General features: G+C 50.3%; 1 protein-coding gene across 1 annotated transcript in view; it reads right to left on the bottom strand.

Moving 5' to 3' along the window:
• Window positions 1-9,240, bottom strand: part of SYT12 (synaptotagmin 12) — a 48,782-nt gene extending 39,542 nt beyond the window's left edge. The window contains exons 1-2 of the mRNA XM_084772618.1: window positions 8,984-9,240; window positions 489-545 (exon numbers count right to left, since the gene is read on the bottom strand). Of these exons, the coding sequence (XP_084628744.1) occupies window positions 489-522 (34 nt within the window). The 5' untranslated portion in view covers window positions 523-545; window positions 8,984-9,240. The remainder of the gene's footprint in view (window positions 1-488; window positions 546-8,983) is intronic.
• Window positions 9,241-14,353: the final 5,113 nt, after the last annotated feature.

The raw sequence follows: 14,353 nt of genomic DNA, 5'->3' as shown, positions 1-14,353 counted from the left end.
CAGGCACAAATACATGGGTAAGCCCCCTATGTATACCCACACATGCATAGCACATGCACACACACACACACACACACACACACACACACACACACACACACTGGCAACCCGCCTATGTATGCTCACACATATGTATACATGCATAGCACACACACACAAATGCACACTCACACATATGATAGGGATATTCTCTATGTATGCCCACACATACGCATACATGCATACCTGCACAACACACACACACACACACACACACACACACACACACAAAATGCAGAAAATTATTTTTTGAAGCCAACTTGGGATACATGAGACCATCTCTAAGAAACAAACAAAAACACACAAACCAAACCGAAGAAACAGAATCGTTGTAGTGAAAGGATGAGGAGACCCCAAATGGGTTCTAAGATGATATCCCCATGGCCGTGTGACCTTTGACACCTCCCATGCCAGGCTTGGTCCTTGGAGGTCTTGTCTGGGAGACTCACCGCTCAGATGATATTCTGTCACATCCACGGCCATGATGTCCCCTTCAGTGACAGGGACTGGAAGGGAAAGTAGAGTTAGCAGCAAGTAGGGTTCAGAGCATCACACTCCTAACTCAGCGACATTAGTATGGCTGTTAGTTGTGTTCACATTCAGCTGCTCAGGAGGACTTGGCCAAAATGGTTGCTGCCCCAGTATATTCCTCCTTCCCCACCCTGCCCACTCCTCTTCTTTTTTTTTTTTAATTATTTTTATTTGTTTATTTAATGTGTGAGTGTTTTACCTGCATGTTCACCTGCACACCAGAAGAGGGCACCAGATCACATTATAGATGGCTGTGAGCCACCATGTGGTTGCTGGGAATTGAACTCAGGACCTCTAGAAGAGCAGCCAGTGCTCTTAGCCTCTGAGCCATCTCTCTTCTTAAGATTTACTTATTATTGGGCTGGATGTGGTGGCACACACCTTTAATCCGAGCTCTTGGGAGGCAGAGGCAGGCAGATCGCTGTGAGTTTGAGGCCAGCCTGGTTTACCAAGCGAGCCTAGGACAGCCAAGATAACACAGAGAAACAGAGAAACCCTGTCTCGAAAAAAACAAAACAAAACCAACAAGATTTACTTATTGTTGAGCCAGATGTGGCACACACCTTAACTCCAGCACTCTCTGTGTTCAAGGCCAACTTGGTCGACAAAGAAAGTTCTAGACCAGCCAGTCTCAGTCTCTCTCATTCTCTCTCTCTCTCTCTCTCTCTCTCTCTCTCTCTCCCTTCCTCCCCCCCTCCTTCCTTCCCTCCGTCCCTCTGGAAAAAATGTTTTTAAATTTATGTGCATGGGTGTTTTGCCTGCCGGTATATTTGTGTAACATGTACATGCAATACCCAAAGAGGCCAGAAGAGGGCATCAGATCATCTGGAACTAGAGAGTTAACAGATTGTTGCTAGCTGTCCTGTGGGTGCTAGAAACTGAACCTATGTCTTAACCCATGAGCCCTCTCTCCAGTCTCTGCCGCCTCCAGCCGCCGAACCCCACCTCCACCGCACCTGACCTCTTTTCTTTTGAGAAAGAGTTTCTCTATGTAGCCCTGGCTGTTCTGGAACTCATTATGTAGACCAGGCTGGCCTAAAAGTCACAGAGATCCACTCCTTCAGCCTCCCCAGTGCTGGGATTAAAGGCGTGCGCCGCCAAGCCTGGTCCCTCTGTCCCCTTTCGCCCCCTCCGTCTAATCCCACCTCTTCGCGCGCCCCCCCCCCCCGTCCTCCTCTCCTACTTCTTTCTTTTTTTGTTTGTTTTGTTTTTCTTTCTTTCTTTTTTCTTTTTTTGGTTTTTCGAGACAGGGTTTCTCTGTGTAGCCTTGGCTGTCCTAGACTCGCTTTGTAGACCAGGCTGGTCTCCAACTCACAGCGATTCTCCTGCCTCTGCCTCCCAAGTGCTGGGATTAAAGGCGTGCACCACCATGCCAGGCTCCCCCCTCTCCTATTTCTTGAGACAAGGTCTCGCTATGTAACCGCTCTGAACTATCTGTCTTCTTGCCCCAGCCGCCTGAGTGTGGGATTACAATCATGTGCTACCATGTCCCGCTCCAAGGTGCTCTTGTTCATGGTATTTTCAAAAACAGTGACTAAAAGCAGCTATGGTTGGTACACACTTGTGATCCCAGCACTCCGGAGGTTGAGGACGGAAAATTGTCATGTTGAGGACAGGAGGCTACATAATGAAACCCTGTCTTAAGCAAAATGGTGGGTTTTACTGTTGTTTTGTTTGCTTGGTTTGGTTTGGAGACAGGGTTTCTCTGTGTAGCATTGGCTATCCTGGGACACACTCTGCAGACCAGGCTCGTCTCCAACTCACAGCGATCCAACTGCCTCTGCCTCCCTGAGTGCTGGGATGAAAGGCGTGCGCCACCGCGCCAGGCTTCCTTTTTAAGCTTTCTAAAACTGATTTAGTGTTGCTAGATAAAGCATAGGATACCCACTGGGGTATGGTGGCACACGCCTTTCATCCCAGCACTTGGGAGGCAGAGGCAGGCGGATCTCTGTGAGTTCGAGGCCAGCCTGGTCTATAAAGAGTTCCAGGACAGCCAGGGCTACACAGAGAAACCATGTCTGGAAAAAACACAAAAACAAAGAAAAACAAAACCCAAAAAACAAAAGACACCACACAGGATATACATGAGTGCACCAGTTTCAGGTTCACTTTTAGTATAAGACCCTAATATACGTGGGGCATATTTATGTTAAAACATAAAATAATTATGTTAAAAATGACCTGGTATTTACCTGGCGCTCTAGCGTTGACAGGTGTTTGTAGCTGCCAGCCCTGCCTGTTTGCTGTCCTAACGCGACAGCTGGGAACAGTGCCTGCTCATTAGCCACTTAGCACAACTGAGGTTTCCATGTAGCTTGAGAAAAAAAGTCAGGAGGGTCGAATCCCACCCTTGTCTCCTGGGTTCCACGAACCACCGAGGTCTACGTTATTCTAGATGAAGTTGTGGGAGCTCGTACAGGCCATTGCCAGGACTCACGTGACTGCTTATTATCTTATTATTGTTGTTGCTAAGACGTTAGTCTGGCCTGGGGATGTGTTCTGAGTGGGTGAGGAGAGGAGGTTCTGGAATGGGAGAAGAGAATGAGCTGTACTCATGTCACTCAGGGGTAAAGAAGGCTAAATTGCCTTGCCCCGCTGCTGGCTTCCTTTGCAGTTCACGAGTGCTGATCTCCCAAAGCTCGCAAACCCAAGACAAGGGAAGAGAGGGTGAGGCCAGAACTGCAGAGGGCTTGCTTGGCTCAGGGCACCAGTCTTCCCCTTCCAGAAGAAATTCTTTTTTCCTTTTTCTTTTCTTTTCTTTTTTCTTTCTTTCGTCCTCTTCTTCTCTTTTTTTTTTTTTTTTTTTTTTTTTTTAAAGCAGGGCTTTCTGTGGTGTGTATCCTTGGCTGTCCTGGACTCACTCTGTAGATCAGGCTGGCCTCTGACCTCACAATAATTTGATTGCCTCTGCCTCCTCCCGAGTGCACCCCTGTGCACAGCCACACCCGGCTCCAGAAAAAAACTCTAATTAGGCATGGCTGGATCTTCCATCTTGTGCTGGCTAGTTTCATGTCAATTTGACACAAGCTACAGTCATCTGAGAGAAGGGAACTTGATACAAAAATATCTCCGTAAGGTCTGTCTGTAACGGTGGCACATGCCTTTAATCCCATCACTTGGGAGGCAACGGTAGGGGGGAGTCTCTGAGTTCAAAGCCTGCCTTGTCTACAAAGTGAGTTTCAGGATATCACAGGACTCAGGCACATTGGGCGTTGGCAGACCAACCCTTCCAAGTATTCTGCAGCCTTTCTTTGGGATCAGGGTTCAGTGAGAGAGTGAAGCTGAGACTTTAGGCATTTTGCGGGAGGGGGGGGGTTCTCTCCAGCATGAGGCTTTGGAGTCAAGAAGCAGGTCCTGCACACATAGGTCCTAGGGTACATGGCCTTGTGATGCATGGCAGATGAGGGTATGCAGCCGGCTCCTGGTTCTCCTGATGTTGCTTCCACATTGATGAGATAAGAGTTGTCATGGTGATGGGAGGCAGTGCTAAGACAAAAAGGCTTCACCTATTTTGGCTTGAGTGAGCCCTGGGCTTGAGATGATGGTACCAGCCAACCTCACTGGGCACATCTAAGCATCAAGCACAGTTCTAAGCATCTATTCACGTTTGACCTCACTTAACTCTCTTAGCAAGGCATTAGACTCATGTCTGCTCTGTAGACCAGAGTGCTGTGGACTTAATGTGCCACATAGCTAAGCAGTGTTCAGTCCAGGCTGTCTGGCTTGGAGCTCCTAACCACTGTATCTTACAGAGGATAAGCATAGGGTTTCCAAAAAGTTGCCGGAGAACCGCAGATTTCTAACGGCTAGCCGTACAAGTCTGGGGCTGACCTAGCCCACAGCAGAAGTGGTTTTGGGTACACTAAACACAGTGTGAGAACACACACACACACTCCAGTCTGCCTCCGCCTTACTGCGATTCTGCTAATGTCTGCAGGGTTCTTTGCTGCACATCTGGCAGAGGCTGGCAACAATAAGGAAACACTAAGCAAGACACGCTGGAGCATGTGCGGTCTCAGCAGAGCCTCAGAGGGTATCGAGCCTTGGGCTTCTGGTATATTGTGCGTAAGTGGGGGTTGGGGCTCAACCAAGGCTGGTCCAGTTCAGACTCTGCAATCCTAAACATGCACCTTCCCTTATTTTGCCATGGGAGCTGTGACATCTGGGAAGGTGTGAATGACTGCTCTGTACACCCCCCCCCCTCCAGACAGAGCTTCCAGCCCTGCTACAAAGAGCTTGAAGCCAGGGCACATCTGCCTAAGTAGAGGGAGGAGGAAACAGGAAGACCTGAAAAATCTGGCAGGGGATCAGCCCAAACCCCAGGTTTTTTTTTTGGTCAGCCATAAGTTTCGGATTAGCCCCTTCACCGACTCACTGCTTTAAACAATTATTTTTTTTTTTTCTCTCCGAGCCTCAATAGCACCAGCTATAAAACGGGCTTGTGACTGGGCTTAGAATGTTGATCTATTGGTAGAGTGCTTGCTTAGCATCCGAGAAGACCTGGGTTTGACTGGCTAGCACTGAATAAAACTGGGTGTGGTGGTATACACCTCAGTCCTAGCAACCAAAAGATGGAGGCAGGAAGACAGAGGCTCAAGGTCATGTCTACCCCATGAGAGTGCCAGGAGGCTAAGAACGAGAGGACTTGGCAAATATTAGCTGCTGTGGTTATGGGCCTGGCCAAAGCATGGAAGAGCCCCCTGGCTTCCAGTTGACACACAAGAAGCCTGGGAGCAGCACATCAACCTGCTGGTGTGCTTTTGTTTAAGTTAAATGGATTGCGTTTTATGTTTGTGTGTGTAGTGGATGTTTTGCCTGTGTGTATGTCTGTGTACTGGGCGTGTGCCTGGTACCCACAGAGGCCAGAAGAGGGCCTCAGATGCTCTGGAAAAGCAGCCAGTGCTCTTAACCTCTGAGCCACCTCTCTGGTCCCTGAATTCTATTTTATGTAAGTGTGTACTTGACTCCGTGTGTGTGTGTGTGTGTGTGTGTGTGTGTGTGTGTGTGTGTGTGTAGATGTGGAGAGCCAGAGGTCAACCTCAGGTTTCCTTCCTTGGGAGCTGTCTACTTTGTTTTTAGAGACAGGTCTCTCACTGGCCTCGTGCTTGAGTCTAGACAGCCTCGGGCTTGAGGATTAGTCTAGGCGGTTCTAGGCGGTTCTAGGCAGTTCTAGGCGGTCTAGCAGGCCAACCCTGAGAAGTGCTTGACTCTGCTGGCTCCTCAGTGGCTCTCGGAGATTGAACTCAAGACTTGATTCGCATTCAAACATTTTACCCAATGAGCTATCCCACAGCCCAAAAATTATGGTGTTTTTGGTTTTTTGTTTTTTGAGACAGGGTTTCCCTGTGTAACAGCCCTGGCTGTCCTGGACTCGATTTGTAGACCAGGCTAGCCTTGAACTCAGAGATCTGCCTGCCTCTGCCTCCTGAGTGCTGGAATTAAAGGCACGGGCCACCAAAATATGGGGTTTTTTTGTTTGTTTGTTTTTAATGTTTTTTGAGACAGGTTCTCACTGTGTAGCGCTGGCTGTCCTGGAACTTGCTCTATATACCAGGCTGGCCTTGAACTCAGAGATCTGCCTGCCTCTGCCTCTCCCTCCCAAGTGCTGGGATTAAAGGCATGTGCCACCACTGCCCAGCTTCAAATTATGTTTATTTGTTTTTTTTTTTAAACTGAGAAATTTCCATTTAAAAGTGAAATTCAGGAAAAGGGGATGTGCTAGGTGTTTAAGTCAGTGGTAAAGTGCTTGCCTCTAGTATGTGTGAGGTCCTGGGTTCTATTCCCAGTGCTGGAATAGAGAAAAGGAGGGGAAAAGGGGAGAGGCTTCCTGTTTCTCTTGGATGGTGGTAAAGTAGAGCAGGTCTGCAGGGGGTACCCTCCCTGCCCCTAGTGATGGTGGATGTTCTGACAATGACGATACAGTCTCATGTTCCTAGTTTCATATCTGGCCCTCTCCCATCCCACCATTCACTTTTAGAACATGCTAGAAATATCCCTATTCATAAGCTAGTCTTGCTGTGAGCTTGCCTGAAGCCGGCAGTGGGGGCTCCTGTCTAGTGCTCCTGCTTTAACGGCCACAAACCCTTACCTAGAACTTCCTGCTCCAAGCCCCCAAAGACACCTTGGGGCAGATCTCACCTGGTGGACCATAGAGAGGCTCCAGGAAGGTAGTAGTAAAGGGGCCCAGTGTTATCCAGCCACTGCATAGGGAGCCGACAGTGCCCCAGGCCTGCCTCTGCAGCAGGTCACGACCCTGGAGACCTTTGGCTCCATCTCACCCCAGGCAACACCAGTGGGCTCCTATTGGCAGCCCAGAGGCTGCGGCTTTGGCTAGGGCTGGGATGCTGACAAGGCATTTGAAGGCCAGGGAAGCCAGTGGCCAGAGCTGGCACTTCTGATGCACGGCGGGGGCCAGTTGGGGTTGCTCCAAGGCTCTCCTCTGAGCTAAGATTGTGCATCTTCCTCCTTGAGGACCCCTCCCTACCCGGACCTACAGTCATCCCCGCGGTCTGTGTTCATTGAGAACAGCACCTGCCTCACAATTCTGCTTAACAGTACCCTCCTTGCTGCCTCCCCAGCACTGCCTCCTCAGCGCTGTGTGCCGACTTGCTTAAATCCCAGCCTAGAGCATAATTGGTGCCCACCAGCCCTGGTGGTGACTGAATAAGTTACCGGATCCCCATCTATGGATAGGGACGATGGGGGCCGTGTGCATTCCATCCTAGCAGCTCTGGGCTTCGTGTCAGTGAAGAATGGCTCTGAGCCTAGGCTCTGGGCCACCACGCTGAGTGCTGACCAAGCCTTGCAGGCCACTGGGATGGGTAGGCAGCACCAACATCCTACTGCCCTGGAATCGGACCATGGGCAGAGGCTCCCTTCTGAGCTCTTCAGAGAAAGGGCTTTCCAGGAATTCTGTGTGTAGAACCAGGGACCCTGAGTGACCCCCTTTCTCCTTGCTCTGTCCTCACATGCCCAGAAAGTGGTGGCTCCCTTCATCCCTACCATGACACCAGCAGGAAATAAACAAGAGGGATGCAGTGGGGCTGTGTGGGGAAGCCTCTGTCTTCTAGGCTGTGAGTTTCTTCAGGGACCTTTGGGTTTGAAAACCTTTGCAAGTGCGCAAGTGCAAGTTGCAAGTGCTCCTCCCCCCCCCCCCACGACACTTTCTGAGATAACCACATCCTGGTGCCATCCCCCAGAAACCACAGTGCAGACTGGCTGGGGGTGGGTGGTAGCTGACATTGGGTACCTACTGTGCGCCAGTATTGTACCAGGGACTTGCCTTGTGTCAGCTCAGGAAAGCTCCCAGCAAGCCTGGGAATGGGGGTTCGGAGGGGGGGGGAGGGGTGGCCCAGTCGCTGAGGCTCCAGCTTTGCTAAGTGTGAAAAGTGACTTGCCCACAGTTAGGAGCAAGCACCTAGTAGGATGAAACCAGGTTTGGTCCCCAGGCTGGGAGCCCCTACTCTTCTGGGCTGCTTGAGAAAGATTTTTAGATTGCACAGTGAGGAGCCGTGGGGGGGTGGGGGGGGTGGAGATGGGGTTGGGGTAGGAGGGTGGGAAGTGAGGGTAGGGGTGAGGTGGGGGGGGGAATGGGGATGTAAATGTTATTGTCCTGCCCTTACTGGGTGGGCTCTATTAATACCTAGGTGGGTCTCCTTCCCTTGCAGAGCCTTAGCTTTCCAAACTCCGTTTCTAACAAGAGGGACCAAGGCTGGAGCTCTTCAAACCCTGTCTTGACAGTTCAGGTGCAAGTTTCCCTGGGTCTTCTCTACGGACTTAGCCACACCGACCGTAAGGGGACACATAGTCCCTTAGCGGCATCGTGCCTACCAAAGAGACAAGCGCAGAGCCCCTTCTCCCACAGTGCCATTTGCTGCCCCAGGCTCAAGGAAGCTGAAGGTCCCCTTAAGCTCGCCCCGCAGCCCCAGGCCTCCTGCAGATGAGATGCGACGGCCCCCTACGATGCTGACAGTTCCTGCAGCTCCTCATACCCTCTGGTGTACGAAAGACTAGAAGTTGGGGGGGGGGGCCCTGACCAGGGACCTCCAACAGGATGTAAGGCCAGGTCAGGAACAGCTAGGACAGCCAAGGTTCTGAGTGTGAAGGTGAGGGGTGTGTGCGGTGTTCGGGCTCATGGAGGCGTGTAAACAGCCGGGTGAACCGCGTGTGTGCACATGGGGGCCGAGCGAGCCGGCTCCAGGCGATGCGCAGTGCGCGGAGTGGCTGGGCCGTGGAAGGGCCCCGGGCGTGCTCTGTGCCCCGCGTTGGTGTGCCATCGCCGCGCGGGGGTGCAGACGCACGGAGTGTGGGGGCCCCGGGTGATGGGCGTGAGGAGAGAAACTACGTGCATCCGTCCGTGTCCAGGGTGCATGTACCTGCCGCGCTCTGGGGGTGAGCCGGGGTGCCTACTCACCCCGGGTTCCGCCGAGGGGCCGCGGGTCCGACTAAGCGGTTCTACCTCTGCTGCTCCGCTGCTCCCGCTCCGGCCTCCCGCAGTTGGCTCGCACAAGCTCCCGGCCGCTCGCCGGTACACCACCCCTGCAGTGTCGCGGGGCGCTCGTCTCACGCCGAAGCCGAGCCTCACGGATCGGGGGCTCCACGGGGCCCGGCGGCCGAATGGAGCGGCGCCGCAGTCCGGGCACGCTCCCAGGAGCCCGCCGCGCGCTCCCTCGCGCTCGCCCGCCCGCCCGCTCCTTCTTGAATTTAAAGTGACAACCCCTAGCGCGCTCTCTAATCCGGGAGCCCAGCGGCATTGCAAGGATTTGAGTCGGAGATCCCGAAGCACGGGAGGGTCCTGGGGGTCAGCCAAGCCCCACCTGAGATCACAGGCCCGTGGACGTGTTGGGTAGAGAGCCATATGCCCACCAGGGGCGCACCCTACCCCCTTTATGTTGCTTTACTTCTAGGCCTCAGTTTCTTTTTCTGTAAAATGGACTCAAGGGAGCCACAAAAAAAGCAGACCAACAAACGGCCAGCAGTGTCCCCATCTCTGAAAGGGTAATTCTCCCTTCCATGATTGCATTGTGATTCTAAGCTATACCAACCAGTCCAGCTCGCTTACAGACATCATCTCTTGTAAACCCTACAATGAGCCCAGCTTGTGGTCACTCCATTTTTATTTTATTTATTTGTTTATTTATTTATTTAAGATACAGCCCAGGGTAGAAACCAAGGTCACAGTGCCAAATGTCAGAACTTGGGGTCTTTGTGACTTCAAAGTCTTTTTTATTTTTTATTTTTCGAGTCACTATATAGCTTTACTGGGTGTCCTAGAACTCACTATGTAGACCAGGCTGGCCTTGTACTCATAGAGATCCACCTGTCTCTGCCTCCCAGTTGCTGGGATTAAAGGCGTGCACCACTATCCCTGACTCAAAGCCTTTCTTTTTAACCTCTTAAGTGTTGCACTTTCTCTTCCAGAGGAATGAATGAATCATTCAGGAGATATTTATGACGCCCTCGCCCAGGCTCTCGGCACAGTGCCAGGCGTGGGCGATCTTCCATCTTCCGGGAACAAGGGACAGGTCCCCTCCCTGCCCGCACAGTCTGGCAGGGAGACAGGTCCCTTATTAAGAGGGTCTGGGTGTTGTGCCCAGCTGGGAGGGGCCGAGGATACGTGTTCCAGGCACAGAACAGCAGGCTGGGAAGGCACCTGACTCTGGGAGGATCTGAGGTCTGGTAGAGTTGTTGAGACTCTCACCGGAGAGCCAAACTGGAGACCATAAAACTCCACCAACAGCTGCATGTGCAGACACTGGGCTACAGTGTCACACCATGAGGTACCGTGTAACAATAAGAAGAAACAAGCAAAACACTCCACCAATGAAAGATGAGTGACTGCACAATTTTTTTTAAAGATTTATTTATTTATTACATATAGCCGCCAGAAGAGGGCACCAGATCTTATTACAGATGGTTATGAGCCACCATGAAGCTGCTGGGAATTGAACTCAGGACTCCTGGAAGAACAGCCAGTGCTCTTAACCTCTGAGCCATCTCCCCAGCCCTGCACAATGTTTTATAAAAGAGGCCAGACACCAAAGAACGCATGGCTGTTAGAGTCCTCTTATAGGATGTTCACAAACAGGCAAGGCTGTTCTCAGCAGAGAAAAGCCAGAATGAAAGTTCCCTTGGGGCCAATGGTGAAAAGAAACTTGAAGAGAGAAGTCAAGCAAGGCTGTGTAATCCCAGCAGTCGGAAGGCAGGTGGATCTCTTCGAGTTCGAGGCCAGCCTGGTCTACAAAGTGAGTCCAGGACAGCCAGGACTACACAGAAAAACCTTGTCTCAAAAAAACAAAACAAAACAAAAATCCCAAGCCAACCAACCAACCAAACACACACAGGAAGAAAGAAAGAAAGAAAGAAAGAAAGAAAGAAAGAAAGAAAGAAAGAAAGAAAAGAAAGGAAGAAGGAAAGCAAGAGGCTTGAGGAGGCTGCTGAAGTTTGGCTATGGTTTGAGTATATCCCCCCAAAGGTTCATGCGATGGAGCTTGGCCTCCCGTGTGTTAATAGTAAGATGTGGAGGCCGAGCATGGTGGCGCACGCCTTTAATCCCAGCACTGGGGAGGCAGAGGCAGGTGGAGTGCTGTGAGTTCAAGGCCAGCCTGGTCTACAAAGTGAGTCTAGGACAGCCAAGGCTACACAGAGAAACCCTGTCTCGAAAAACCAAAACAAAAAACAACAACAACAAAAAACCCCAAAAAACCCAAAACAAAAGTGAGGGTGGTGGAACATTAAGAGCTGTGACATTTAAGGGGGGCTGTTAGATAAATGGGGGTGCTGAACTAAGAAGAGATGGAGGTGTCTGCCTCTTCCTGGTCTCCTGGACTTTCTACCTTTGCCATGTAACCTCTGTCCCACACCATCGCAAGAGACTAAGTCAATGGTGCCACCCAATTTTGTTGTTGGGTTTTTTTTTTTTCAAGACAGGGTTTCTCGTGTAGCCCTGGCTGTCCTGGAACTTACTCTGTAGATCATGCTGGCCTCGAACTCACAGAGATCCACCTGCCTCTGCCTCCCAAGTGCTGGGATTAAAGGCTTGCTCCACCACCACCCACCTGGTGCCACCCAATTTTGATCTTTGCTTTTTTTTTTAGCTTTTTTGAGACAGGGTTTCTCTGTGTATATAGCCTTGCCTTCCTGAACTCACTTTGTGGACCAGGCTGGCCTCGAATTCACAGAGATTTGCTTGCTTCTGCGTCCCTGAATGCTGGGACTAAGGGCGTGTGCCACCACGCCTGGCTTGATTTTTGCATTTTTAAAACCCCCACCCACAAAACTACTTTTCCTCTTTCTCTTCCTTTGAATTTATTTTTTTAGATTTATTCATTTATTCATTTATTTAGAGAAAAGTTCCTACTATGTTGCCTTGCCTGGCCTGGAACTCACTGTGTAGACAGGGTGTCTTCAAACTCACATAGATGCTTACATTTCTGCCTCTGAAGTGCTGAGACTAAGTGTGTCCCACCATGCCTGGCATACATGTAACTTAAAATAAAAATAAACAGTTGAAAGTAAGCAAGAAATAAAAATTACCTTTTGATGTAGTGTGTGTGTGTGTGTGTGTGTGTGTGTGTGTGTGTGTGTGTGTGTGTACTGGTACCACAGCATGCATGTGGAGGTCAGAGAACAACGTGTGGGAGTCCAGGCTGTGGACTGGGGCAATGAAACCCGATCACTTGTGTTTCATCCCAAGGCCCCGCCCACATCGTGGAAGAACGGAACAAACTCCTGAAACTTGTCCTCTGACCTCCACACACTTGGCATGCACACACCCACACATAAGCACACAAGCTGACTAAATAGAGTAACAAAAATAGAGTCCAGGTTGTAAGCCACATAGATGGTGGGTCAGGCAGAGAGACCACAGGCAAGAATTCTCAGAGAACTCCTTGTCAGACCCCGTGGAGCTGCTGTGTGAGGTTGGCCTCCAAAGAGGAAAGACCAGCCAAACCCCGGGCCACCAAGCTCTGGAAGCTCGACTGGTCCACGGGTTCCAAGGCCAATGCTCCAGGAAGCAGCTGGCCACTTCCCAGGTCCCACCGTAGTGCCTGGGGCCACTTGTCTATGGATTAACCATTGATGACCCAGATCTATAGTTTTCAAGTATACCTTTTGGATCAGTCAGATGCAACTTGAATTTACACACCAGTCAAATGATTTCTCTACGCTGACTCAACGCTTTCATCTACAGGATGAAAACGAAGCCACTGGAGCTGGAGAGATGGCTCAGAGGTTAAGAGCACCATGTCCTGAGTTCAATTCCCAGCAACCACATGGTGGCTCACAGCCATCTATAATGGGATCTGATACTCTCTTCTGAGGTGCCGGGCTACATGCAGGCAGAATACTGTATATATAATAATTAATAAAGCTTAACAAAAATTAAAGAAAAGGAAGCCACTGGACTGCTCACAGGCAAGTGCGGAAGTGGATGGGCCTGGCACATCCTCAGCAGGGGGAGGCACCGTTACCTTCTATTCATGTTTCCTTTGAAACAATAATAATAACACTTAGTAGAGTGTGGTGGCACACTCATGTAATCCTCAGCACTTAGGAGATGGAGGCAGGAGGATCAGGAGTTCAAGGTCATCCTCAGCTGCATAAGGGAGTTCAAGGCCAGCTTGGGCTATAGGCGATCCTGTCTCAAAACAAAATAACAATAATGAGATGTATGTAGTGTTTGCTTCTGTGTAAGGGTCATTATTTCGTGTAATTATAAAAATACTCAAAATAAAAACAAAAATAAAAATACTCAGTGAAAAGCTGTTTCCAGGAAAGTGTGTAACCTTGACCCTGGCACCGTGGAGCCCACACTCCTGGCTTCAGATCATGACCTCTTTTTACTCCCAATATGGCCTTTAATTTACAGTAAGCAACAGAAAACAGGTGAGTGTGGTGACATTTAGGAAATGTTCTTAAAATTGTGACAGGTGTCAGCTGCGGGGCGTCTGGGCAGCCAGTCAGCTTATAGGCAGAAGAGGCCTGGCGAGACAGAGGGCATGAGCTCAGGGTGAGCCCAGGAGACTGTAGGGCTAATAAAGGTCAGGTACTGCCCACCTCCAGCTCCATCCCAAAGCCCACTGCCCACCTCTGGGTTCCAGCCTGTTCTGCATGTCAGAGCTGGAACCTGGACTTGGGCTAGGTGACCACAAGCTATGCTGTCATCGTCTCCCTATGAGGAAGGTTTGGAATAGAATGGGCCCAGGTGTTTCTGTGGTGGAGGAAGAAAGGAGGTGGGGAGAGACAGCTTAGTGAGTAAAGTGCGTGCCATGCAAGTGTGCACCCTTAACTAGATCCCAAAAACCCACATAAAACAAAAAAAGCTAAGCGTGCTCTCTCCCCCCTCTCCCTGCTTTCTCTCTCTCTCTCTCTCTCTCTCTCTCTCTCTCTTCTTCTTCTTCTTCTTCTTCTTCTTCTTCTTCTCTCTACCCACCCCATGCTCGTTTAATAAACTCCTCTACAACATTAAAAAGAAAGAAAGAAAGAAAGAAAGAAAGAAAGAAAGAAAGACAAAAGCAAAAGGGCTTAGTCAGGGGCTGGAGAAGTGGCTCAGAGGTTAAGGGCACTGACTGCTCTTCCAGAGGACCTGAGTTCAGGTCCCACATGGTGGCTCACAACCATCCAATGGCCTGCAGGTGTACAAACAGGCAGAGCACCATATACATAATGGTAATAAATAAATCTTTTTTTTTAAAAATTAAGTGTGGTGATGTCCACCTGTAATGCTAGCCTTAGAGGGGTGGAGACAGGCAGATCCCTGAGGTCAGCTGGCCAGTCAGCC

This window comes from Acomys minous (assembly GCF_964271855.1).
Source record: "Acomys minous genome assembly, chromosome: 2".
NCBI lineage: Eukaryota > Metazoa > Chordata > Mammalia > Rodentia > Muridae > Acomys > Acomys minous.
Note: the sequence above shows the minus strand (reverse complement) of the source record. Positions and strands in the feature narration are given on the sequence as shown.